General features: G+C 33.2%; 1 protein-coding gene across 2 annotated transcripts; it reads right to left on the minus strand.

Moving 5' to 3' along the window:
- Positions 1-24,360, minus strand: laptm4b (lysosomal protein transmembrane 4 beta). 2 transcript variants are annotated; one of them, NM_200098.2, is given in 7 exon segments: positions 1-2,777; positions 8,281-8,376; positions 13,909-14,007; positions 14,078-14,200; positions 14,429-14,502; positions 19,927-20,044; positions 24,076-24,360. In NM_200098.2, coding segments are annotated over 7 exon segments (678 nt in total). In that variant the 5' UTR covers positions 24,169-24,360; the 3' UTR covers positions 1-2,702.
- Between the last annotated feature and the right edge of the window lie 3,025 nt (positions 24,361-27,385).

The raw sequence follows: 27,385 nt of genomic DNA on the forward strand, positions 1-27,385 counted from the left end.
TGAAGCATTACTGGAATATTTTATTGTTTACAAAGGAGACATAAGCCAGTGTCAACCCAATACAGAATGTGTAATAAGACAAAAGACAAACACTCACAGACTTTCTACCTACTGACAAACATTGTTCTGGGTTTCATTTAGTAATATCCACTGATAATTACTTCATTTTCTTGAGAAATATCGTGAGAATATTATAACAAATCGGACCGGTCACGCTCGATTCCAAAAAGCGATATTCCAAACATTTTGAACGCTAAATGCTGAATTAAAAATGAAAATCTACGCACAGAACAATGAAAGTGAATGTCTACATCTGTCAGTTTCGAACACTTTTCTTAACGCCTTAATATCTAAATGTAACTGTGATGAATAAATGCAAGGACATAGTCATTTTCAGCTATGGATACATGTTACAAAATACCTTTGCATAGCCACTGTATATAAAAAAGAAATCAATTATGTTCCCAATAATAGAAGCTACGTCAAGCTAGAAGGTGGACTGGTGGAAATGCCAGTGTCATAGATCTACTGTCAGGGTCACATCGTTTGCTTTTCGTGATTAACACACACACATCGTTCATCACAGACAACAACATGAATGAATAATATTCATTTGTGCAAAAATATTGCAGTCTGCGGTCACAACTTGTAACATAGTAATGATGACAGGGAAAAAAAGGGACGCTACTTCTCAGACCAAGAGAATAACCCCCAACAATGATGTGTTTTCTTACACACACACGCGCACACACATACACAACTCCCATTTATTCATTTGAGCACTGCCTGGTTTAATGCTTTTGTTGACAGTATTTGTGGCATGTTGTTGATTACCACAAATATGAAGGGTCTTGCCACTTGTTTTCAAAAATCACGTTTAGAAACATTTATTTTATTATTAAAATGTGCATTATTAGTTTTATTTTTTTAATTTTTTTTATGAATTTAGGCTTCAAGTTTTGCCATGATGACAGTTATTTGGATACATAGTTGTGTTTTTAGTATGACTTTAGTTTGTCTTAATTGTTTACATTAGTTTAGACTATTATTTTGACTAAAGCTTTATTAATTTGGATATGTGTTTTGGTCATTGTAACTTTTTAAAGACGTCTATACAACTGTAATATAGTTTTATTTTATTTTAGCTTTATTTTAAACTGAATGACTTATAAATATGTTGACACTAAGTACATTTTATTTGATCAATTTTCAGTTCAGTTAACATTTATTTCAAGCAACAAAATGTTGTTTAATGGTTTCAGCTAACTATAATAAACCGGACTGAAAATATGATCAAGATTTCTTTTTTTAAATCATGTTAATCAACATTTTTTTTATTTCTTGTAACTACATAATGCCTGGAAATTATGAAAATTCACAAAAAATTTGACCCTAATCTCTTTTCTTTTTTTTTTTAAGAAAATAAATGACAAGTCCTTTAATATCAACAAAAATAGTCAACAGAATCAAAATTCAACTTGATTTCCTACCTAAACCAGAGTCGTCACATATTATGAGTTTACAGCTTTTTAACAGCTCACAAGCAGCAGAATCATCCGGTCTCTGCCACATTATACACCATCTAAAAGTAATAATTAGCAATTGGTTAATCAAAAAAGAGAATATGATTGCATCGTTTGTTTAAAACTTTTTAATATATATATTAGAGCTGCACAATATATCGTTTCAGCATCGAAATCGCAATGTGTGCATTTGCAATAGTCACATCACTGCATCTGCGATGTGGAGCTGGGATTATTATAGTTGATCAGCAATGAATACAGTGTTTCCATTTAAAATTACATTACATTATTTAATAATAGGGGCAGGACAAATGCATGAGGTGGCGCTTCTCATAATGGCAGATCGAACATTTATCAATGCTGCAATTTTTAAAAATAAATGTGCTGTTAATAAAAGAAGTACATCTTATAACTTTTTGATGCATTTTTCCCTCTTCGTTTACAAATATCATGATATATTGTGGATGGTTTTCTTGTGATTAATCGCTGATATTGTGATTGTCATTATCGTATCGTTTTGTATTACTGTATCTTATTTCTTTTAATTTATATCTTTTTTATAATGCAATATAAATCGCAGCGAAATAAAATATGGCAATGTCAGATTATTCCACTATCGTGCAGCCCTAATATATATATCAAGTCAATAAAGGAAGACTTTGTTAGATGAAATGATTCACAATTATTTCTAATCAATTTAGTTTAACCGGATGCAAATTTTCCTTTTATATTCGTACAGTACAACGAAATAGACGCGAAAACGCCGGCTCCTACATTCAGCATATTTTTAATTCCCATCTGAAAAAAAGTGCTCTTACATGTTTACTTCTGTGTTTATCATGCACACCGCATTCAAATCTCAGGAATATCAGTAGACGGCAACACTACCGACAAGTTCACAGTATTGAAAAGGCCAGTGCCACACATAATCGCCGAAAGTGCAATTGAGATTGGAGCTGACGCAGAGCGTTGGGTTTGCCAGGACAGCTGGGCAGCCTTGTCGAAGAGAAGGGAAGGGCATCTCAAAGTCAAACCGCTGCCTCCGGAGAAGAGGAAAGAGACTTACGTCACACTGAGACAAACGGCAGACCGGGGCGACGCAATAGGCTTCGTGAGAGAAGATTGTTTCTTTGGAGAGGGTTTGTTGGAGGAGTGTTGTGTTAAGAGAGCGTGCGATCCTCAAGCCGAAACGTACTGAGGAGGTGGATCCTTCGGCGGGATAGCGATCGCCTCTTCATAGGGTGGAAGTAGTACCTGAAAAAAAACACACAAGTACAGATTAGTGTTCAGATGATTCCTGTTTACAATGTTTTTACCACTTTTCTGTTTGCTTTATTAATAGGGAGTAAAATAATAGTTTGGGGTGTAATGATTAAGACTAAATATTGTTGTTTTTTTAATGGAAATGGCAACTAGATTGATAAATAGTACAAGAAATTGAACATATTATAAAAAACTACACTAAAAAAGTTTTATTTTTTCCCCAATTTCTGTTTAACAGAGAGAAGATTTCTAAAGATAATAGTTTTAATAACTCCTCTCTAAAAACTGATTTATTTTATTTTTGCCATGATGACAGCACATAATAGGGAGGTCCAGATCTAATTATGTGATTGGAAATCAGGCCTGATCATGCGGTTTAAGACTCGATCGGAATCAGACATTATTATTACCTCTTATTTGTTTTATTTTAGCTAGAATAAAAGCGTTTTTTAATTTTATAAAAAACAATTTAAGGTCAAAATTATTAGCCCCTTGAAGCTAATTTACTTTTCGATAGTCTACAGAACAAACCATCGTTAACCATCGTTACAGTTGAAGAATTATTACTGCATTATTACCAAATCCAGTATTATTTTCTGTTGATTTGTTATATGAAATCAAAATCGCATGCCAAGATTAAAAAAATGTCACTATTGCTTCTATGGCGTTACGCAATTATGTGTTTTATTGATATATGGGACAATATTGCAGTACAATATGCAGTCTTCTTTTACAGGGACGTTCCATGTATATTTCATCAAGACAATGCAGACAATACATTCTGCACACATTACAAATGTCCTGGCTGCAGAGGAAGAGAATACAGGTACTTTACTGGCCTGCCTACAGTCACGACCTGTCCCTAATTAAGAATGTGACAAAATGTGACAACGAAGACAGATTGCCCACCTTAAGACTTGTTTGCAGGAAGAATGGGACAAAATTACACCAGAAACACTTCATTACTTGGTGTCTTCAGTCCCTAAACATCTTTTTAATTGTTGTGAAAAGGAATGGCAACATTACAAAGTGGTAAATGCTTTACTGTTCCTTGTGGGCAGGAACCAAAATTGGAATGTGTGTTTATTTTTAAAATAAACAATAAAATTAATATAAATAATGCCTGTTGTAATAAAAAAAACAAGTCAAAGTAAATTTAGAAATCACTACTTTCTTTTTGTATTTGTGTTTTCTAGACTATGTCCTAATTTTTTGATTTGGGGAATTTCCAAACTGAACACTTATTACTGGTTTTGTAGTACAGGGTCGCATATAATACAAAAGGTCATACAGGAATCATTTTGGCTTTCATATCTTTAAACAATGGCATTTTATCATTGTTAACATTGTAAGCAATTTTATTCGCGATATGAGTGACATACTTGATAACAACAGCTTGCACATTAACAAAACAATAACGTCAATAAATGTCTGACATTCCTAAATCCAGTCCTGAGAAACGCGAGTGTCATGCTGTGGGGTTTATCTGTGCAGTTTTAGATGGATATTGAGACGTGCATCACAGCGGGAGGATGATGACGCTCTCCCCATGCCCTCTGTATCGTTGAGTCAGTGTTTATGGAGGGCATTAGAGAGGGCAATGTGCTGTGTGCCTGCTCTGCCTCTAATCCAGTACTGTCTGCCAGAGGTAATCTTGTCTTACTGCTTCTCTCTGTCTGTCGGTCTGCCTGTCTGTCTGTCTGTCTGTCCTGCTGCTCTGCTGACCCTTACAGCCCTACAGTCACTGACAACTTGCTTATACGATGAGCTACATTTATGCATCTGACAGTCGGGTTTTTTCCCCATAGAGATTTACAGTTAAAGTCCGACTCATTAGCCCTATTGTATTATTAGTATATTGTTCCCCAATTTCTGTTGAACATGAATAACACATTTCTAAAAATAGTAGTTTTAATAACTATTTTCTAATAACCGATTTCTTTTAGCTTTGCCATGATGACAGTAAATAATATTTTACTAGATATTTTTCAAGATACTAATATTCATTCAGCTAAAAGTAACATTTAAAGGCTTAACTAGGTTAATTAGGCAAGTGTACAGTGCATCCGGGAAGTATTTATAGTGCTTCACTTTTTTCCACATTTTTTTGTTACAGCCTTATTACAAAATGGATTAAATTAATTTATTTCCTCAAAATTCTACACACAATACCTCATAATGACATTGTGAAAAATTATTTTTTAAAAGTGTAGCAAGTTTATTAAAAATAAAAAAGCTGAAAAATCACATGTACATCAGTATTCCCAGCCTTTGCCATGAAGCTCTAAATTGAGCTCAGGTACATTCTGTTTCCACTGATCATTCTTGAGATGATTCAGCAGCTTAATTGGAGTTCACCTGTGGTAATTTCTGTTGATTGGACATGATTTAAAGGCAAACACCTGTCTATATAAGGTCCCAGGGTTGACAGTGCATGTCAAAGCACAAACCAAGCATGAAGACAAAGGAATTGTCTGTAGACCTCCTAGAAAGGATTGTCTTGAGGCACAAGGTTGGGGAAGGTTACAGAAAAATATCTGCTGCTCTGAAAGTTCTAATGAGCACAGTGGCCTCCATCATCCATAAGTGGAAGATGTTCAAACCACTAGGACTCTTCCTAGAGCTGGCCGGCCATCTAAGCTGAGTAATTAGGGGAGAAGGGCCTTAGTCAGGGAGGTGATCAATAACCCGATGGTCACTCTGACAAAGCTCCAGCATTCTTCTGTGGAGAGAGGAAAACATCTGTGCAGCAATCCACCAATCAGGCTTGTATGGTAGAGTGGCCAGATGGAATCCACTCATTAGTAAAGAGCTCATGGCAGCCTGCCTGGAATTTAAAACATTTGAAACAAAATTCTCTGGTCTGATGAGACTAAAATTAAACTCTTTGGCGTGAAAACCAGGCACCGCTCATCACCAGGCTAACAGTGTAGCATGGTGGTGGCAGCATCGTGCTGTGGGGATGTTTTTCAGCAGCAGGGACTAGAAGACTAGTCAGGTTAGAGAGAAAGATGAATGCAGCAATGTATAGAGACATCCTGAATGAGTGCCTTCAGAGTGCTCTTGACCTCAGACTGGGGTGACGGTTCATCTTCCTGCAGGACAATGACCCAAAGCACACTGCCAAAATATCAATGAAGTGGCTTCACAACAACTTGGTGAATGTCCTTGAGTGGCCCAGCCAGAGCCCAGACCTAAATCCTATTGAACATCTCTTGAGAGATCTGAAAATGGCTGTACACCGTCACTTCCTATCGAACCTGATAGACCTTGAGAGGTACTGCATAGAGAAATGGGCAAAAATTCCCCAAATACAAGTGTGCCAAGCTTGTGGCATCATGTTCCAAAAGACTTAAGGCTGTAATTGTAAATTTCAGGTTTTTTATTTTTAATAAATTTGCAACAGTTTTAAAAAATATATTTTTTTCAGTGTCATTATGGGGTATTGTGTGTAGAATTTTAAAGAAATAAATGAATTTAATCTATTTGGAATAAGGCTGTAACATAAAAAAATGTGGAAAAAGTGAAGCGCTATGGATACTTTCTGGATGCACTGTATAATGATGGTTTGTTCTGTAGACTATTGAAAAATATTGCTTAAAGAAGCTAATAATATTGGCCTTAATATGCTTTAAAAAATGTAAAGCTGCTTTTATTCTACCTAAAATAAAACAATAAGACTTTCTCCAAAAGAAAAAAAAAATTTATTAAAAATCCCTTCTCTGTTAAACACAATTTGGGAAATATTTGGAAGACAAAAAGATTCACAGGAGGGCTAATAACTGTATATGTTTAGCTGTACATATTTAATCAAGTCTCTTTTTTTCTTCAGTCGGGTGATCAAACTAATTGGATTGCCTGGTTCGTTCAGTTGAATTCCACAGATTTCCTTCCAGCACAATGAGCGGTTGGATGCTTTTTTAAAAAAAAAGAGGCAGAAAGAATCTAAATAAAAGGCCATTGAGGAGCGCAGGGCTTTTTCAACATTGAGCTGCAGGCTGTTACGTAACTGTCCTAACTTGTTTGGTTCATTCGAAATCCATTGCCTTGATGCTTTCCAGCCATCCTGACAAGGTGAGAATGTGATTCCCTTGGGACATTCATGACCAGATTACTAATAAGCTCACCTTTTCATAACACGAACAATGTTTTTGGCTGGTCTATTTCTGTGTAGGGAGGATGACATTTTCTCTGGAGTTACAGATGGCATTAAAATCTAAGGTGAAGCCATTCTTTCTCTGTCTCTCTCGAAAATAAAAACCAAGACTTGAAAAAAAAAAACATTATTTCTGATAAATTCCAAAGCAATATTTCTTCTTTTCTCTTGAAATTATGAAAACCTAATAAACTAAAATATAGGCTAAAATGTAGCTCAGAACTTGTTAGCAATATGCTAAAACAATGCATGCAAAGCGTGTTAAAACAACAGTTTTAAAACACACCAGTAAATATATGGTAAAACATGACAGAACATTTTTAATAAAATACATTTCTGTCACTTTTTACCATTTAATACATCCTTGCTGAATAAAAGTACTGATTTGAACAAGTTTGGAACATCATTCATGTGTATTTATTATAAAACAATTTGTAAATGTGAGTGTACGTGTTATAATATGCTAGACAAATGTTAGCAACATTTTAATCTAGGAATTTACTGTCGCTTTTTACTATTTAATAATGTAATGATGTATTCATTATAAAAAATCATTTGAATATGTGCATTTAAAGAAACAATGTTTTAAAATATGCTAGAAAAACGTTAGGAACAAGCTGAAACATGTTAGCTAAACACATTAGAAACATAAAACATGTTAGCAACATTTTAATTCATGATTAATCATTTTAATTAAAAAAACTATCACTTTTTACCATTTAACACCTTCTTGCTGAATTAAAATATGAATGTATTTAAAACCAAAACCTTTTCTAATTTCAAAGTTTGTAACAGTATGTGTTTATGTGTGTTTATTCCAAAAACATTTGCAAATGTGATTTTAATGAAACGATGTTTTAAAATATGCTAGAAAATGTTAGCAACAAGCTAAAACATGTTAGCAACAAGATAAAACATAGAGAAACATCTTTAAAACATGTTAGCAACTTTTTAAATTTATTATTAATCATTTAATCAATACAAATACTGTCACCTTTTTTATTTAATATAACCTTGATGAATAAAAGTATTAATTTACTCAAAACCAAATCTCTTACTAACCCCAAAGTTTGTACCCTAACCTCAAAGAATCTACCCTAACATGTCAGCAGCAACAAGCCAAAACTTATTGGAAACATCTTTAAAACATGCTCGCCACATTTTAATCTATTTATCATTTTATTTTTTTAAATTACTGTGAATTTTCACAACTTTATATATGCTTGCTGAATAAAAGTATTAATGAAAATGATTCTAAAAACATTCGTAAAAGTGAGTGTAAAAAAACTTTAAACAGACTCCATTAAACAGTAATGGTCAAATAAACCCTTGACTTACTGTAGTGTCATTTGTAGTGACATAAACCAGGACCTCAGTCGTGCTTCTTCCACTGACGTATCTGTAGCAGTTCCACACACAGGCAATAAGGTATGCCTAGAGAGAAAGAACAGCCGTCGATGATGCTAAATAAAACACCACCATAAATCATACACATATGTCTGAGCAATAAAAATGAGCCACAAGTACTGTAGCTCATCTACACGGTTTGATTCACGGATAGCAAATAAATATAACAAGAACATATGAGACAAATATCAAGAAATAAATCTGTTAAAAACAAAAACTCAAAAATTATATTTGCTTTTTGTTCAAACTACTTATTTTAAAATGAGCACAAATGTTGATATTTTTTTGTGATAACGTAATCTTTTTATGTTCAATCCACTTAAATAAAAAAAAATTATGAATTAACTTAATTTCTTTATGCAGTCCCAAAAATATACACACACAAAAAATGACATTTATTCAAACTACTTGAGCTGAATCCTTTAACAATTCTTGAGGTTTTCTGGGACAACTTAATTTTTTTTATGTTCAATCCACTTAAATTTGTTATAGTACTTTAATAAGTTGACTTAATTCCTTTATGTTGTTCCAACACAAATCGATTGTGTGGAACCCAGCATATTTTATAGTGTATATTTAATCCGCTTATATATATACATGCATACATGCATACATGCATACATGCATACATGCATACATGCATACATACATACATACATACATACATACATACACACACACAGTTACACGTCTGATAGTAAATCATACTAAATGTCTACTAGTTTAGGTCCATTAGGATTACCTAAATGATTTACATTTGCTAATTGCCAGAATATTGAGAGAACTTTTTTTTTTTGAGAATTGTTTATTAATTTCTAGACAGTCAAAAGTTTACATACATTTCCTTGGTATTTTCTTTTTATCTTTGCTTTTAAACTGTATAACTTTGGTCAAATGTTTTGGGTATCCTTCCACAAGCTTCTCATGATAGTTGGCAGGAATTTTGGCCCATTCCTCCTGACAGAATTGGTTTAACCGAGTCAGATTTGTAGGCTGTCTTGCTAGCACAAGCTTTTTCAACTCTGCCCACAAATTTTCTATATTTCTACATAATGTACTTTCTTCATGATGCCATGTATGCTGTGAAGTGGACCAGTCCCTCCTATAGCAAAACAGCCCCACAACATGATGCTGCCTCCCCCATACTTCACAGTTGAAATGGTGTTCATAGGCTTGTGAGCTTTCCCCTTTATCCTTCAAATGTAACACTGGTCATTATGGCCAAACAGTTCAATCTTAGTTCCATCAGACCACAGGACATTTCTCCAAAATGTGTCTCCCAGTGTAATTTAGCAAATTGTAATCTGGCTTTTTTTGTTGATTCTGGCTTGTTGATTTTCCCATGTTGTCACACAAGAAAGCAGTGTGTTTGAGGTTTTCCTTAAATACTATTCTACAGTTGTGCCTCCAATTAACTCAAATGTTGTCAATAAGCCAATCAGAAAAGTCCAAAAACCTTGACACCATCATCTGAGCTTTTTCAGAGGCATAATAATCTTATTGTATGTACTTGTCAAGAAAAAGTTTACATACAATCATTTTTATTATTGCAAATTGGCTATAAATATGGACAGACGAAGTCTTACTTTATTATGCTTTGTTATTTGTTGGGTTTGTTAGTCTTAGGTTAGCGTTGGATATTTGTTGGAGAACGTGTGTTTTAATTCTTTATTCGCTTTTGTTTAGTTATAAATAAATTTAGTTTAGACTAATCTGGAATCACGCATCCTCTTTATGCTGTGTTTCCTTGTGGATTAAAAGTTTTGAAAAAAAGGGAGTTGTTACACCAAGGGATACTCCAAAGAGGGTTAGCAAAGAATCAGGGTCTTTACTGATTTTGAGGGCTTTAGTAAATGCATCAAAAATACCTGACCAAAAGGTGGCGTGACCAAATTTTTCTGCAGTTTGATGAAAATCAATTCCATCATGACAAATCACAAAATGGTCAACCAAATATCTGATTTTACCATTTTATATATATATATATATATATATATATATATATATATATATATATATATATATATATATATATATATATATATATATATATATATATATATATWTTTATTATAATTATTATTTATATTATTATTATAATTATTTTGGCATCACTGTCGCAGTGGGTAGCACGATCACCTAACAGCAATAAGGTTGCTGGTTTAAACTCCGGCTGGGGCAGTTGACATCTCTGTGTGGAGTTTACATGTGTTCGCGTGGGTTTCTTCCAGGTTCTCTGGTTTCTACCACAGTCCAAAGACATGCGCTATAGGTAAGTTGAATAAGCTAAATTGGCTGTAGTGTATTAGTGTAAATGCAAGAGTGTATGGGTGTTTCCCAGTGTTGAATTGCAGCTGGAAGGGCATCTGCTGTGTAAACATATGCTGGATAAATTGATGGTTCATCTGTGGCGACCTCTGATTAATAAAGGGACTAAGTCGAAAAGAAAATTAATAAACAAATTAATTATTAATAGTAATAAAAATAATTATTATAATAACTTCTTACATTTTTAAAGCACTTTTCAAGACACTCAAAGCGCTTTACACAATGGGAGGGGATCTCCTCATTGACTCGATGGCAGCCATTTTGCGCCAGACTGAAACCAGCTGACCAGTTTGGCCAGGATGCCGGGGTGAAACCCCTACTCTTTTTCCAAGGACATCATGGGATTTTTTATGACCACAGAGAGTCAGATACCTCGGTTTAACGTCTCATCCGAAACACGGCGCTCACTGAGCAGTATAGAGTCCCCATCACTATACACGAGCATTAGGACCCACACAGAACACAGGTTGGGCGCCCCCTGCTGGCCTCACTAACACCACTTCCGGGAGCAACCTGGCTTTCCCAAGTGGTCTACCATCCAGGTACTGACCGGGCGCAGCCCTGCTTAGCTTCAGTGGGTGACCATGTGAGAGTTGCAGAAAGCTAGCTGCCGGCGAATATTAATATTATTATTATTATTATAATGCAAAGAGGTACACAAATGACATGGAGTCAAATGCAAATAAAAAACAGAAAAAAAGTAAATAACAGAAAAATTAAAACAGTCAGGTAAAGCCAGGTGTGTGTGCTTGTGTGTGTGCGCATGTCAAGGTAACTGGATGGACAGGTTAAACTATATAATCAAAAGAACATTAAAAAAAACATACAACATCATTCAAAAAACGAGGCAGGAATAATATAGATATAAATAGAACACATAATAGATAGCAAGAATTGTATAGTTTTCAACACATTTATCACTAGCTTCAATAATAATGTATATTCTCTCAGTGAATTAAACATGCCATTAAATTCAAGCGTACAGTACAACAGCGCGGAGGCAAACTAAGAGGTTAATTTTAGCACAGTGTTTATCCCAGCCCAGTAATCTGCCTCTCTCTAATGCGTGCAGGCTGTCATAAAGCGATTTGTATCACATCTGAAGTCTACTGGAAAAGTCAGCCTTCTAGAAGGACACAGGGTTTCGTCCGAAGCACTTGAGTGTGAAGTCATCTTACAGGCCACTGTGCATCACATCAAGCTATAGTGAACCCAAATTTATCTTACAGATCATAATAAAAGAAAGTGGGGTCCTGCATGTCCACCAAACACTGTGAAATTTGTAGTTTTACGTATATATCTTAATTGTAGCAAATTAATACCCATTCTTAAATTCCAAAATCCATTTTTGATATATACGGTTTCAGTTGAGTGAATGAAACATCACTATTATAGCAGAAAAACAGCTTGTAAACTGTAAGTATGTCACGTTCTGTAGCATTACATTTCCCTTAGGCAAGTCGTTCGGTGCTGGTTTGCTGGAAAAATAAACTCCATATTTGGACATTTTTAATTAATGTTAGGGGCGACTGCTTGTGTTTAATTAAAACTAACTTATGAAATCTCCTATTTTAGTTCATTCATTCATTTTTCTTCAGCTTAGTCTGATTTATCAGAGGTCACCACACCGGAATGAACCACCAACTATTCCAGCATATGCAATGGATGCCCTTTCAGCTGCAACCAAGTACTGGGAAACACCCATACACTCTCGCATTCACACACCCACTCATACACCACGACCCATTTAGTTCATTCAATTCACTTATAGTGCATGTCTTTGGACTGTAGGGAAACCTGGAGCAGCCAGAGGAAACCCATGCAAACACGGGGAGAACATGCAAATTACACACAGCCAGCTGGCACTTGAACCAGCAACCTTCTTGCTGTAAGCCCTTTAAGTTATATTTCAATAAAAAAAATTAGAGTAAAAACTAAATATTATATGCCACATATCTATACTTAATATGCTTGATCGATTAATACTTTTTATTTATTTGGCACTTATTAGTTGGATATTAATGTAAAGCTGCCATTTGTGCAGTTTAAATGTCTGCATACACTTTATTTTAAAGAGCTGATTTTTATATCTAAAAGAAACAGAATTTTATAGTTAGCTCTTTTTTGTTAATTGTAACCTTTAATGATTTTAAACTCATTTACAATTAGTGGCTCCCTATACACTCAAATAATGATTTTTGCTGTGTGTTTAAACTACCTGTTTAAATTGAGCTGAAACAAAACAATTCTGGAGATTTTTTGAGGAAACATAATTGTTTTATGTTTAATCCATTTCAATTAGTTAATGGACAAATTTAACTTAATGGACTTGTACACCGTAAAAAGTGATTAGTTACTTTAAGCGAGTAAACCTAAGAGGCCTTATAAGCAACAAGTTGACTTTATAAAAGTAAACCCATTGTCACTTGGGACTGTTAAGCTGAATTTTTATAATTATGCTTATTGTACTCACTTTTTAAAGTCAACTAATCTTTTTTTACAGTGTCAGACTATTTCAGCATGTATGTTTTCAAATAATTACTGCAATTATTACAATATTACTTATTTAATGCTTCATTAAGTCTACAAAATTATAGCCTGGATTGAATTTAGAAGACAAACTGGAGTCTGGAAGAGCAGATTTATTTTAGTTACTGTCATTTTGCTAGATACAGAAAAGCTGGAAAAAAAAAACAAATATAATAAATTTGTATTAAAAAGTGTTTTTTTTAAGTGAATATAATTTGCATAATAATATAAAATAAGTCAAGTTAACAGCTCCAAGTTACAAGTTTACTTACATTAGTTTTTGTAAAGTCAACTTGTTGCTTTAAAACAATTGGTTTACTCGCTTTAAGTAACTAATCACTTTTTTACAGTGTACTGTGACAGCATGGATGAATTGTAAGCAACCCTTTATTTTCCCCACAATCGATTTCTGTTGGGACAAAATGAAGGAATTAAGTTAACCTATTAGGATTTACAAATTTAGGTAGATTGAACATAAAACAACTAAGTTGTCCTCTCAAAAAAACTCTCTTTAAAAAAACTCTTTTTAAATAAGTAGCTTGAACAAACAGTGCAGTTCTCAGCATTTGATTTCTTATCCATAAAAAAAAGTAATTATAATTTAGTTTCATTTTAACATGAGACGCAATGTGTTTTAATAAAAATTACGTAACTTGTGTATTCCATTAAACCTCAAGAAAGTACTAATGTTTTGTGTGTTACCTTGAAAGCTAAGATGCATCCAACAAAGAGGAGCACTGCTAGTACTAGGCACATGTTGTTTGTGGACATCAAGTCCTCTTTGTATGGAAAGGTCCCAGGCTGTTAAAACAGAGACACACTAAGTCAATACCAGAATGACATACTAATTCAAAGTTCTTAAGATGCTTACCAACTGCTGAAGATAGTCCTGTATGGTATTGGGGTAAACCACAACACTTATTGCTACCAGTGTGTTAAGAGCAAAGTCGAAGATCTGGTAGCAGAAGAAAGGAATGATCCATGCAGCATGTTGCTGAAAGGTCAGAAAGAAATTATGTTGGATTTTTATTTGCATTCATTACATGAATTAACCTTTAAAAGGACCCTTCAAGGAAAAATGAGAATTCAGTCTAATTTTCTAACCCTCATGTATGTGTTCAATGTAAAAACATGATGGATTGAAACGGCACGTGCTGGTGATTAAATAATGGCAGAACGCTCATTTATGTTTAGGGTCAATTTAAGAAATAAGTTGTCAAACCTTATATGCACCGTAGGTTGCCATTCCACAAATCAAAATCATCAGCAACGAGATTGCAGCAGCAATGCACATGTCTGTGGAGGAAAAAACACATGACATCAGATTTGTGTAAGGGATATTGCGCCTAATAGCTGACATTCACCAATCCTCTTTAACCAAGGATTGAATGGACATATAGATTTTTTAAAAACTTAATAATGAATTCTTACACATTAAATCACTGAATTTAAATTTTATTATTAATATAATTTTGATATACATCATTTGGCATTCAGAACACTGTGCATTTCAGCTCACTGCAAAAAAAAAAAAAAACTCATGTTTTAATTGAATGTCAACTAAAATGCTACAGAATTGAACAGTTTTGTAAAATTCATGTAATGCTAAGTCAGAGGTTTCCTTGTACAGTTTACAGTTTCGGCTCATAAAGAAAGCCCAGATAAACCTAGCTCAGGTTAAACTCTTTTTAATCTTCAATCTATAAAATATATTTGAATAGTATTCAAATGCAAGCTCAATGAAAATCAGTAAATTCGTGTAATTACCAAGTACTAACATTTTAAGATTTAAAATGTGTATGTAGATGACTATGAAAGTGTGGTTAAAATTAAATGTAAAGAATGTTATACTAAAATGTTTAAGCAAATTCATTGAAATATGATCTATGTGGACTGGAATTCATTTTATTAAGCATAATCTGCTACAGTAGTTTGAAGTGGATCATCAATGTAGTTCTAAAACTATGGAGAAACACTCATTCCTGTAGAACAATATTGAAAAAATGTTGTGTACTGTATTATTTGTCTAATTTTAAATGCATTAAAGTAAATTTTGTGTACAGTATGTGTAGCCTACAGTCCATTTAAATCTATGTAAAATGTAAAACTATTCTGAAAACACATTGCAACATCTATGTAAAACTAAAAAAATGTGTTGTGGAAATTTCTATAAAAATGCATTCAAATAGATCTATGTAACCTATTTTTAAGCACTGAAACACTTATCAAAATCCATTAAAATTAAAATAATATTATTTATATAAACTATTATTATAATTATACACATTAAGAATAAATCACTCTCTATTCCCGAATGTGCCTGCTAACTTTATTGAATAATTCATTTAAGAACAAACTCACTAATTCATCAGAAGAGTCAAGAGACTGAAATATAATCCAGTAACACTGCCTGTCTACATTAAACTTTTAGCGGTTCAGCCTAGTGCCCGTAAGACCTCACAGACACTGGTGAACTAGTTACCTGACCTACTATCTGTAGTGCTTTGGTTCAAAACAACTGCCAGACTCTCGTTTTCTCCAAAACACAGGCACATATCTCATATTATTGAGCAATACAAACAAAGCAGCATGCACAGAAGCTTTATGGATAACAATGAAGGCTGTAAGCTGAAAGTGGAGGAAACATAAGAGACTGTTTGAGTATTGTGGAAAGGGCTTATTTTGAATTGCTATTATACTGCTATGGAAAAAAAAAATGATAATAAGAGCAGGTTGAAAATTCTCAATTTCTGCTGGATTAACTATTTATTCATTATTGACCATTTACTGATTTATTTATTTATTTTCTTATTTATTAAGGATTTATTAATATATTTACTTAAGTATTTATTTACTTATATTTATTTATTTACTTATTTAATTATTTATGTACTTTTAATTTAGTAATGTATTGTTATTTATTTATTTACTTATTTATATAATTATGCATTATTCACTAATAATATTTTTGATTATTTTTTTACCCATTTGTTGTTTTCTTATTTGTTATTTACTTTTAGTTATTATTTACTTATTAATTTACTTATTTATTAAATTATAACTTTTTTTACTTATTTATTGTTTACTTATTTGCTATTTATTTATTTATTATTATTTACTATTTATTTACTTACATTTATTATTTACCCATTTCATTATTTAACTTTTCATTTTTATTTACTTATTTGTTTACTTTTAATTAGTTATGTACTTATTTACTTAATTATTTATTTACTTATTTGAAATGTATGCATGTACTGTTATTTACTTATTAATTTACTGATATTTAATTGTTTAAGTATTTATTTATTTACTTATTTGCAATTTACGTATGTACTGTTATTTACCTAATTATCATTTACTTTAATTATTTACTTTTTATTAAATTATTTAAGATTTACTTATTTAATTACATATTATACATTTATAATAAATTTAATTATTTATTTACTTATCTTTACCTACTTGTTATTTATTTATTTATTTATTAATTATGTACTTACATTTAATTATTGACTTAGTGAGTTATTGTTAATTCACTCACATTTATTTATTTAGTTATTATTTTTTAACTTATTTATTAAATTATGTATTATTTACTTATGAATTTAGTTATGTATTATTCACTTATATTTAGTTATTTATTCATGGTTTACTTATTTATTATTATTTACTTATTTAATAATTTACTTATTTATGTAATTATTTAAATATTTTTTTACCTATTTATCATTAACTTATATTTAATTATTTATTTATGTACATATTTATAATGTATGGATTTAATACAAATATGATAAATGGTAATAATTGTTTAATATTATTAAGGTTATTTACAGGTTTTTTTTTTCTTTTCTTTTTTTTTAAGAAACTTCACAATTGCCATGTTGTTATCGGAGTATAACATATCTCTGAATGCCATGATTGGCCAATGACAATTAAGTATTCCAGAAAGCCATGTAACAACAAATCTTACCATGTTATAATTTGTTGTGACTGAAAATCAGGGATATTTCACCCAATTTTCTGAACTCTTATAAAGTGCAAACACTTAATGCATCGAATATAAACAGATCTAAAAAACAAAATAGCACTTTTAAACTATACACAAAAACTAAATGCAAAGCAAATGTCATGAGTACAATATGTGTACATCCACATTTTACATAAGCATAAATCATAAATCCAGCTAAAGCGAGTACTTTCAAGCATTTTCCATAGATGTACATTTCATTACAGTTCATGCATAGTTAATATTCCAGAGCTTTCCTACTCCCTGACACTAATAAAAGGGAAACTGTAATACATTCATTTGAGCTTCTCATGCTCTCTGTATTAAAAGTATATCGAGAGCGCTGGTGCTGATCTTTGAAATATATCTCTCCACTTAATCCACTCCATATGTTAAAGTACACCACCACACTGTACAGCCTGTCCACTTCAGCACCCATTATAAAACCGGCGTCGTATAACAGAGCCCAGATGCTGGAAGCCCACACCAATTACAAGGAATCAGAGTTTAAATCCTGCTGATGGGAGTCGCTTTTAATCAAAGTCACCAGAGCCAGAATCTATAGGCACACAGACAGCAATGCTGAGACCACTGGGAAATATGATAGCGTGTTCATGCGGAATTTAAAAGCTGATGATGATCTGTTTGCTCGTGCTGGAATTTAAAGGGACATATCACCCAAAAATGTACAATTCGGCCATCATTTACTCACTCGCATTTACTTGTTTCAAACCTATTTGACTTTATTTCTTCTGTTGTACACAAAAGGAGATATTTTGAAGAATGCCAGCCAGAAACCTGTAACCATTGACTTCAATAGTTTTTCCTATGGGCATCAATGGATAAAGGTTTTCAGCATTCTTAAAAACATCTTCTTTAGTGTTCAACAGAAGAAAGAAACTCATTAAGGTTTGGAACCACTTGAGGGTGAGTAAATATTGAGTAAAATTTCATTTTTGGGTGAGCTATGTCTTTAAAGTGTGCTTGAACCAAAAGCTGCAACAATTTTTTTTCCTGTATTGTGATGCAAATCGAATAGAGAAATTTAATTTTGACTGAGAAAACAGTGGGCGTGGCTTGTTTTTTCTACTGGGAGCTGATTGGATGCAGAAAAGTAGTCATTTCATTAAGAAAGATTGGGAAAAGAGCTTCAGGAGAGTTATTATATCCTAACAGACACCACATCCCCATCATTTCTGTTTCTTGTCAATGTGATGTCAAAACTGACAGTCGGAGGGGTGTGGATAAGCCCAATACGCTTAGACTGACGTAATCTGAGAATTTAACCGAAAACAAACAGGAAGTGGATTTTTAGAGTAAAGTCTAGAAAGGATACACGGCTGGCCAGTGTGGTGAGAAATCGAGACCCCCTATATTTAGCAGTCAGTTAAATAGACTTTGCCATTAATTTAGCTGCTCAAGCGTAAAACGAGACAAAAAACCTTTTACTCGCACACGCGCCTGTCAGAATTGGCAGGCTAGTTCAGAAACTCCATTGAAAATACTGGGGTAAAATAAATGTTCATATTTTAAAGACATGGCGGGGGGAACATAATTTAATGCAGTGCTTGTTATAGGCTGTCTGGACTCTATAGCTGGGTGGTTTTCGGTTTTAAAGAAAACAGACCTTAAACGCGCCGATTTTGCAATGGCATACAGTTCCCTGAAGCGCTTAACCCAGGTTACTGACAAATTAAAAGTCCTTTAGCATATTTCCGCATATACCCTATTGTAGCCAGGAAGCTAATGGTAGGGGTATGTTTACGCTAGCATGATTATGATTAGGCTAACTTAACAGTTTAAAAGATAAATGCTCATTTTCTTAACCTATGCATGCGTTTAATTATACACAAGTATAAGGAATGGTCAATATAACATTTACACATGCCAATTTAATGGTGAAATCAAATGGTCCCGCTTTTTACATTATTTAATTATGAAGGTGATTTCATATACTGTACTTTATAATTAGGCACTACAAACTATACCTATTAGAACTCCAATAAAACAATAATATCACTCTGGGTCCTATAGGCGGACTCAATTATCAGGGGGACTTAATTTCTCATGACACCGGAAGTGCGATATGCACATCAATATAGCAGCATTTTTTCTGACGCTGTGTAACAATAATTAATATTTTTACAGTACTGTGACGATTGGGTTTAGGGTTGGGGTAGGGGTAGACATTTAAAATACAATTTATTGGGTAATTTAATAAATGATATAAATAATACTCGGCACATCTACTGTTTTTACGTTACTGTGACGGTTGGGTTTAGGGTTATGGTAGGGGTAGATATTAAAAAATACAATTTATTGGGTAATTTAATAGATAACATAATTAATACTTTGTACAATTATTGTTTTTACGTTACTGTGACAGTAAGGTATAGGGTTGGTGTGGTGGTAGACATTAAAAACATACAATTAATAGGAAATTTAATAAATAATATAAATCACTTTCGTTAACTTCCAGCCGCAACCATATCTGTTCTAACAACAACCCATTTAAGATCATTTAAGACCCATTTTAAATCAAGATTACAAGGGCAAAAAAAATGTTCCCGTACAAAAATAAACATGCACAGATGAATCGTTCCCCACAAAACTAGCAATATGAGCTAACAAAACGAAAACAGTTGGTTTTGATTTCACCTGTACTTTACTAACTGTTGTAAATGGAGGATTAAATGACTCAGACATACTTGCATCATCCATGACGTCCAAATCTGTGCCAAGTTCGGAGCTGGTGAGGTGGTAGTGGTACTGGACCGGGTCATTAAGAGCCGATAACAGGATTAACAAAACCACTGCATTGATGAGCTGTAAATAACAAAGATTATTCAGTTGAGTTTTTCCTGATATCGGTACCGATTTTAACAAATCACCATTGGCCGTTATTGTTGCTTGATTACTGGTATACAATTAGGCCAGTCACAATAATCGATACATCAACTCATGGCACAACACATGGACATGACCTCAATCATTTTTGGTGATGCAATCTATATCGCCCATGCATAAAAACCAATTCTAGCAACATTTAGTTGATTGTGCAACATCTCTAGCTCTATCGGAGGTGTCAGTATGGCTAAAAACACTATAGTATTTACTATAAATTACTATAGTATATTTTCATGTGAGTGTCTGACAAATACAAATAAATCTTGTTGCAGATGTCACAGCCTCTGTTACTTTTTACCTTACACTTTTTTGTTAACATTTATTTGTTTAGGATATGCGTTTTCACTTTCTAATTCCAATAATTGTTAAATAGTAAAATGACAAAAATTAAATGAAATATTCTTAAAAATAAAATATTGTGTGTTCTTTCAAGCAGTGTACTTCCATTATATGTCACATGTAGACATCACCTATATGCCATAAAACTTCAGGTTAAATATGTTTATGTATAATAATTTATATTTGATTGTAACTTTAACTTAACTTGATTGTAATGCATTAATGTGCACCTTTGTAAAGCTGCTTTGAAACAGTAATTAGTGTAAAAAGCCCTATACACTTGAATAATAAACTTGAAAAATAAACTTGAATTGAATTGATATTATATTGGCATTCTGGCATTATATAATGAGTGGCATAAAATGGTCTTAAAATGACAATAATATTGTTTATTGCAATATATTTCAGAGCAATATATCATACAACAAAATATAAATATTGTGACAGGCCTATATACAATGCTTGCTAGTTTTTGCTACAATCAATTATTTTCACTCAGGGGAATTTCATAGACACAATGTAAAATCAGTTTCTGACAAACTATTTTGTAAAGATTCTTTTTTTTGCCAATTATTTAATTATTTTATCCCTATAAAAAACTCAACAGACAACTCATTGCTTTCCCTCAATTTCTGAAAAAAAAAAAAAACATTGCTGTTGGCTTTTTTCATGCTTTTGCCAGTGTGTCAATTGGTTTTACAATGTCAAATATGCTCATGAAAATAAAATGTCAAAATATGAGGGAAATAATGCGGTCATGATTTCTGTTCAAATAATACAACATACTTGACTATATATCATAACTCTGACGATATTTCAATATATAAATTTATGTATTATAAATGTTATTACATTTTAACTGATTAAAAAAAACTGACAAATAAGTAAAAACAAATTGTTATATGTCATTTCATAACATGTCATCAAACGATACAGATTTTATATAAGCAAGATGTTTTATCAGTAGCTATATCAATTATTATTTGCACCGGATTACATTTTAAAGTGTGTCTTTTGTAAATGATTGTAAAAACACAGCATAATTTTCTTATATATTTATAAAAACATTATTAAATAAATAATAACACAATTAAACAGGATGCAATCTAATGTATAGGGCAAAAAACAAATATGTATTACCCTTTTTATATTTTTTTTATATTTGACTCATACACACACATCGTTAAGTCCCATCTGCCATATTACACTCTAGCTCCCACCATCAGACATTTATATTAAAAATTAAATTAATCTGTGACACACATTGCCTTTATCCTCACTCCTCGTCTATGAAAATGTTTTGTCTGTCGAGGCATTTTCCTTTCTGTGTCAATAAACAACACCGTTGCTTTTAGGTTAATGAATTCTGCCGTTCCTTGTGCTCCGGAAGAAACCGGAGGTGACTAGAATATTCCAGGCATTCGTACAGTTTGATAAGACAAAACGTCCTTTAGAAACACTTTCAGACATAAGATGAAGGATTATTCTTTCTATTTATACCATGTAAAATGAGCTCAGGTTTCTAAAACAAAGCCTCAATTTTTAGATTACGACTATAAATACATATGACAAAATAAGAGCAAACATGATTTGTTAAGTAATACTTCAGAGGTTACATGCAGTTCTTATATTTGGCATCAAATGGTATAAGAGAGTATTATTAGGCAACGTATACGAGTGTAGAATGTATTAAGGAAGTCAAAAAATACTGTATAGATTGAGCACACGCAAGATTTTTAGACAACCATTTTTTATAATTTATGATGACACATTACAAACACGTTTATTTTCAGTTTTGGTTTTTCATATAGCGTTTTATTAGCGCATTTTATTGAAAACAATAAAAAAATACACTTTTATTTGTTTTTATTGTCACACTTTATCAATTGGTTAACAAATTAACAAATTATTTTTTTCCTATTGTATTGAGGCAGTTTTATTTATATCTATATTTGGAATTTCTAATAACTGATTTATTGTATCTTTGCCATGATGACAATAAATAATATTTGACTAGATATTTTTTAAGACACTTCTATACAGCTTAAAGTGATATTTAAAGGCTTAACTAGGTTAATTCGGTTAACAAGGCAGGTTTGGGTAATTAGGCAAGTCATTGTATAACGATGGTTTGTTCTGTAGACTATCAAAAAAAATTATAGCTTAAAGGGGCTAATAATTTTGACCATAAAATGGTGTTTAAAAAAATAAAAAACTGCTTTTATTCTAGCCGAAATAAAACAAATAAGACTTGATCATTAAACAGATATTATCTAACAAACATTATCAGACATACTGTGAAAATTTTCTTGCTCTGTTAAACATTATTTGTGAAATAATAGAAAAAGAGAAAAAAATTCTAATAATAATTCTGACTTCAACTGTGTGTGTATATATATATATATATATATATATATATATATATATATATATATATATATATATATATATATATATATATATGTGTGTGTGTGTGTGTGTGTGTGTGTGTGTGTGTGTGTGTATGTGTATATATATATACACACATACACATGACATCACTGCAGAGATGTTATTGGTTAAATGTCGGCAAAGTAGAACATGAAAGCAGCTTAAAGCGGAAAGTTCGAGTAAGTCTGTGGTCTGGACGTATTATAAAGTCAATGACGACAACATTGCCATAGCACACTGTGAGATATGTAATCTTGGGATCGCAAGAGGTGGAAAGGAAAAGGCTTCATTTGACAAAACAAACATTTGTTGAATGTTAAAATATGGTATGTTATATAAAACACAAGAAATATCCTGGATCTCTTTCTTCCCTCTTCTTTATTCTTTGTTTATGTACTATAGAAGTATGGGATCAGGTTTTGGTATCAGCAGATACTCAAAAGTCAAATGACTCCGACTGGAGGGCATAAAAACCTGATCGGGACATCCCTAATTTTAACTTATAAAAATGTGACTGGGGCTGGCATTTAGCTTGTCGTTCTCAAAAAATCTAACATAAACAAGCATAAAGTGCTACAATTTAATGATAGAAAGCATCTTTGATCACTGTCAGCTTCTCTATTAAATGATGTCACTTTTGAGTCATTGCCTTAAATGTGTATTGCACACATTTTATGTTAGATTTGAGGCAAATGTGACACTGACAGAAACATGGGGACAAATGTAAATGTATTTGTGTTATATATTTGTAGTATTTAATTGTTGAATTTGTTGATAATTTTGTGTTTTTAATTAATTGATGTGAATGATATCAACTCAAATGTGATATTTCTGAAGTATTTTTTTTCTAAATAACAGTTTTTAGCATAACAAAACTACTGAACAATGGCAGGGTTTGTATATTTTTAAAGTGTTTTTAATCAAGAACAAAAATCTGAAAAGCAGATAAATGACATTCCTGTACAGAAAAACTCACAGAAATTTGCACATTTAAAACTAACATTTTAGAAGACATACTAAAATACTAATATATAAACTACTAATTACATACTATTTTAATGTATTTGTTTGCAATTAAACGTATGCGAAAAGGAACTTAAATAATAAACAAATAATTATTACCTATGAACCCTATTAAAACCTGTTTCGTGTTGTTTAATAAAAGAGTTGCCTGGACTCACCATATACCAGATGCCCAGGATAATGGTGCCCGTCCGTACATGACAACACAGGCAGCAGCTGGTCGTGTACCATCTGTCCCACGGCGAAATCATCTTTCCTTCCAAAAACGCAGCACGACTAGTACATGTATGCCTTTTCAGCTCGATGCAGTATTGTTATCTTAAATATATTTAGATGGCTTTTTGGGAGCTACGGCTCATTCGGTTGCCGTTGAGTCCTGAGTTGTTTCCGTTTCCCGTCTCCGACTCCGTCCCGTTCGCTCGCTCGAATTAATCCAGCTCATCTCTGCACCACGTGACCGGAGGGGGATTTAGAGTGACGTCAGGATGCAAGTCGCTCTTCCAGAACAGACGAGCTCTCATAAAACATTTAAGATACAGTCCTTTGAACACATCTTATACTATTGTCATCCTGCGTGGGGCAAGTTGTTGCAGTGGAACATTTTAAGGGTAAAAATAAAAGTACGTTAAAAAAATTATAACAAAAATAATCGTTATTAAAAAAACTGTACTAACACTGAGTATTTTTTATCATTAATAATAAATTATATCAACCTTTTAATATTTAAACTATATAAATGAACATTTTAAAGACAAAATAAGTACAGAAAAAAACAATAACAAAAATAATCATTATTATATAATAACACTATTAACACGCGACCTGACAAAAGTCAGGTCCCGGAGTTCATCAAGATTCTTTAAATTCATCTTCAATGCCTCCTCCTTCATCTTTCCCCAGACATGCTCAATAATGTTAATGTCTGGTGACTGGGCTGGCCAATCCTGGAGCACCTTGACCTTTTTTGCTTTTAGGAATTTTGATGTGGAGGCTGCAGTATGAGAAGAAGCGCTATCCTGCTGAAGAATTTGCCCTCTGCTGTGGTTTGAAATGTAATGGGCAGCACAATTGTCTTGTTACCTCAGGCTGTTGATGTTGCCATCCACTCTGCAGATCTCGCACACCCCAAACTGAATGTAACCCAAACCATGACTTTTCCTTCACCAAACTTGACTGATTTCTATGAGAATCTTGGGTTCATGCCGATTCCAATAGGTCTTCTGCAGTATTTGTGATGATTGGGATGCAGTTCAACAGATGATTCATCAGAAAAATCCACCTTTTCCAAATGATAATTTTTAGCTCTACACACCAACACAATGTCTTTTGTGGAAAACGAACAAGATGTGCTTTAACTGTCTTCTTTAATTTAATTTGAAAAAAAAAAAATCTTTTATTTCCCCAAAATTCTACACACAATAGCCCATAATGACATTGTGAAAAAAGATTTTTGAAATTGTTGCAAATTTATTAAAAATAAAAAATAAAACTGAAAAATCACATGTACATCAGTATTAACAGCCTTTGCCGTGAAGCTCTAAATTGAGCTCAGGTACATTCTGTTTCCACTGATCGCCTGTGGTAAATTCTGTTGATTAGACATGATTTAAAGGCATATAAACACCTGTCTATTTAAGGTCCCAAGGTTGACAGTGCATGTCAAAGCACAAACCAAGCATGAAGACAAAGGAATTGTCTGTAGACCTCCGAGACAGGATTGTCTTAAGGCACAAGGCTGGGGAAGGTTACAGAAAAATATCTGCTGCTCTGAAAGTTTCAATAAGCACAGTGGCCTCAATCATCTGTAAGTGGAAGATGTTTGAACTACCAGGACTCTTACTAGAGCTGGCAGGCTATCTAAGCTGAGTGATTGGGGGAGAACGGCCTTAGTCAGGGAGGTGATCAATAACCCGATGGTCACTCTGTCTGAGCTCCAGCGTTCTTCTGTGGAGAGAGGACAACCTTACAGAAGGACAACCATCTGTGCAGCAATGCACCTATCAGGCATAGTATGGAAGAGTGGTCAGACAGAAGCCAATCCCCACCTGGAATTTGCCAAAAGGTATCTGAAGGACTTTCAGACCATAAGAAACAAAATTCTCTGGTCTGATGAGACTAAAATTAAACTCTTTGGAGTGAAAGCCAGGTGTTATGTTTGGAGAAAACCAGGCACAGCTCATCATCAGGCTAATACCATCCCTACAGTGTAGCATGGTGGTGGCAGCATCAAGCTGTGGGGATGTTTATAGCAGCAGGAACTGGAAGACTAGTCAGGATAGAGAGAAAGATGAATGCAGCAATGTACAGAGACATCCTGAATGAAAACCTGCTTTAGACTGCTCTAGACCTCAGACTGGGGTGACGGTTCATCTTCCAGCAGGACAATGAGCCAAAGCACACTGCCAAAATATCAATGGAGTGGCTTCACGACAACTCGGTGAATGTCCTTAAGTGGCCCAGTCAGAGCCCAGACCTAAATCCTATTGAAGATCTCTGTAAAGATCTGAAAATGGCTGTACACCGTCGCTTTCCATCCAACCTGATAGAGCTTGAGAGATACTGCAAAGAGGAATGGGCAAAAATTCCTAAAGACAGGTATGCCAAGCTGTAATTGCTGCATAAGATGCATTAAACAAGTATTGAGCAAAGGCTGTGAATAATACTTCTGTACATGTGATTTTTCAGGATTTTTTTTTGTAATGAATTTGCAACATTTTCCAGAAATCTTTATTCACATTGTCATTATGGGGTATTGTGTGTAGAATTTTAGGAAATAAATTAATTTAATCCATTTTAAAAATAAAGCTGTAACAAAACAAAAAAAAAATGTGGAAAAAGTGAAGCGCTTTGAATACTTTCAGGATGCACTGTTTGTGCCTCCTACTTGTTAAGGGTCCAAAAGTAATAAGACAATTGGCTTCTAAGCTGTTCCATGGTTATTCCTACATTATCCCAATTACAATGAGCAGATAAAAGGTCCAGAGTTAATTTCAAGTGTGCTACTTGCATTTGGAATCTGTTACTGTCAACTCTCAAGATACAAAAAACTGTCACTATCAGTCAAGCAAGCCATTTTTAGGCAATTAGGTATTATTACAGCAAAAATATGAGAAATACCCGTACAGTCTTGGAACAAGATTTATTGAAATCTCTAACTTGTTCAATATAATAACAATTAAAAATTTCTATAACAGGTCTGAGGCCAGTTTGAGAAGTTATTAATATATACAGTGACATCAAAGAAGTGACCAGACGAGACCTGATGTACGTGACAGAGAAAGACAGCAGATGGTCAACACTGAAGAGTGTGTGTTTGTGTGTGTAAGCCTCTGTGGGCGGCAGCTTCATCTCTGCATCAGGGGATTTACAGCTCACAGCCAATCAAGTACATTTAACAGCAGCAAAACAACATGGTGGCAAGAGAAATCTTCTCCGCTTCATCTGGAATTGTAACTATTTATATATATA

Source organism: Danio rerio, chromosome 19, assembly GCF_049306965.1.
Source record: "Danio rerio strain Tuebingen ecotype United States chromosome 19, GRCz12tu, whole genome shotgun sequence".
NCBI lineage: Eukaryota > Metazoa > Chordata > Actinopteri > Cypriniformes > Danionidae > Danio > Danio rerio.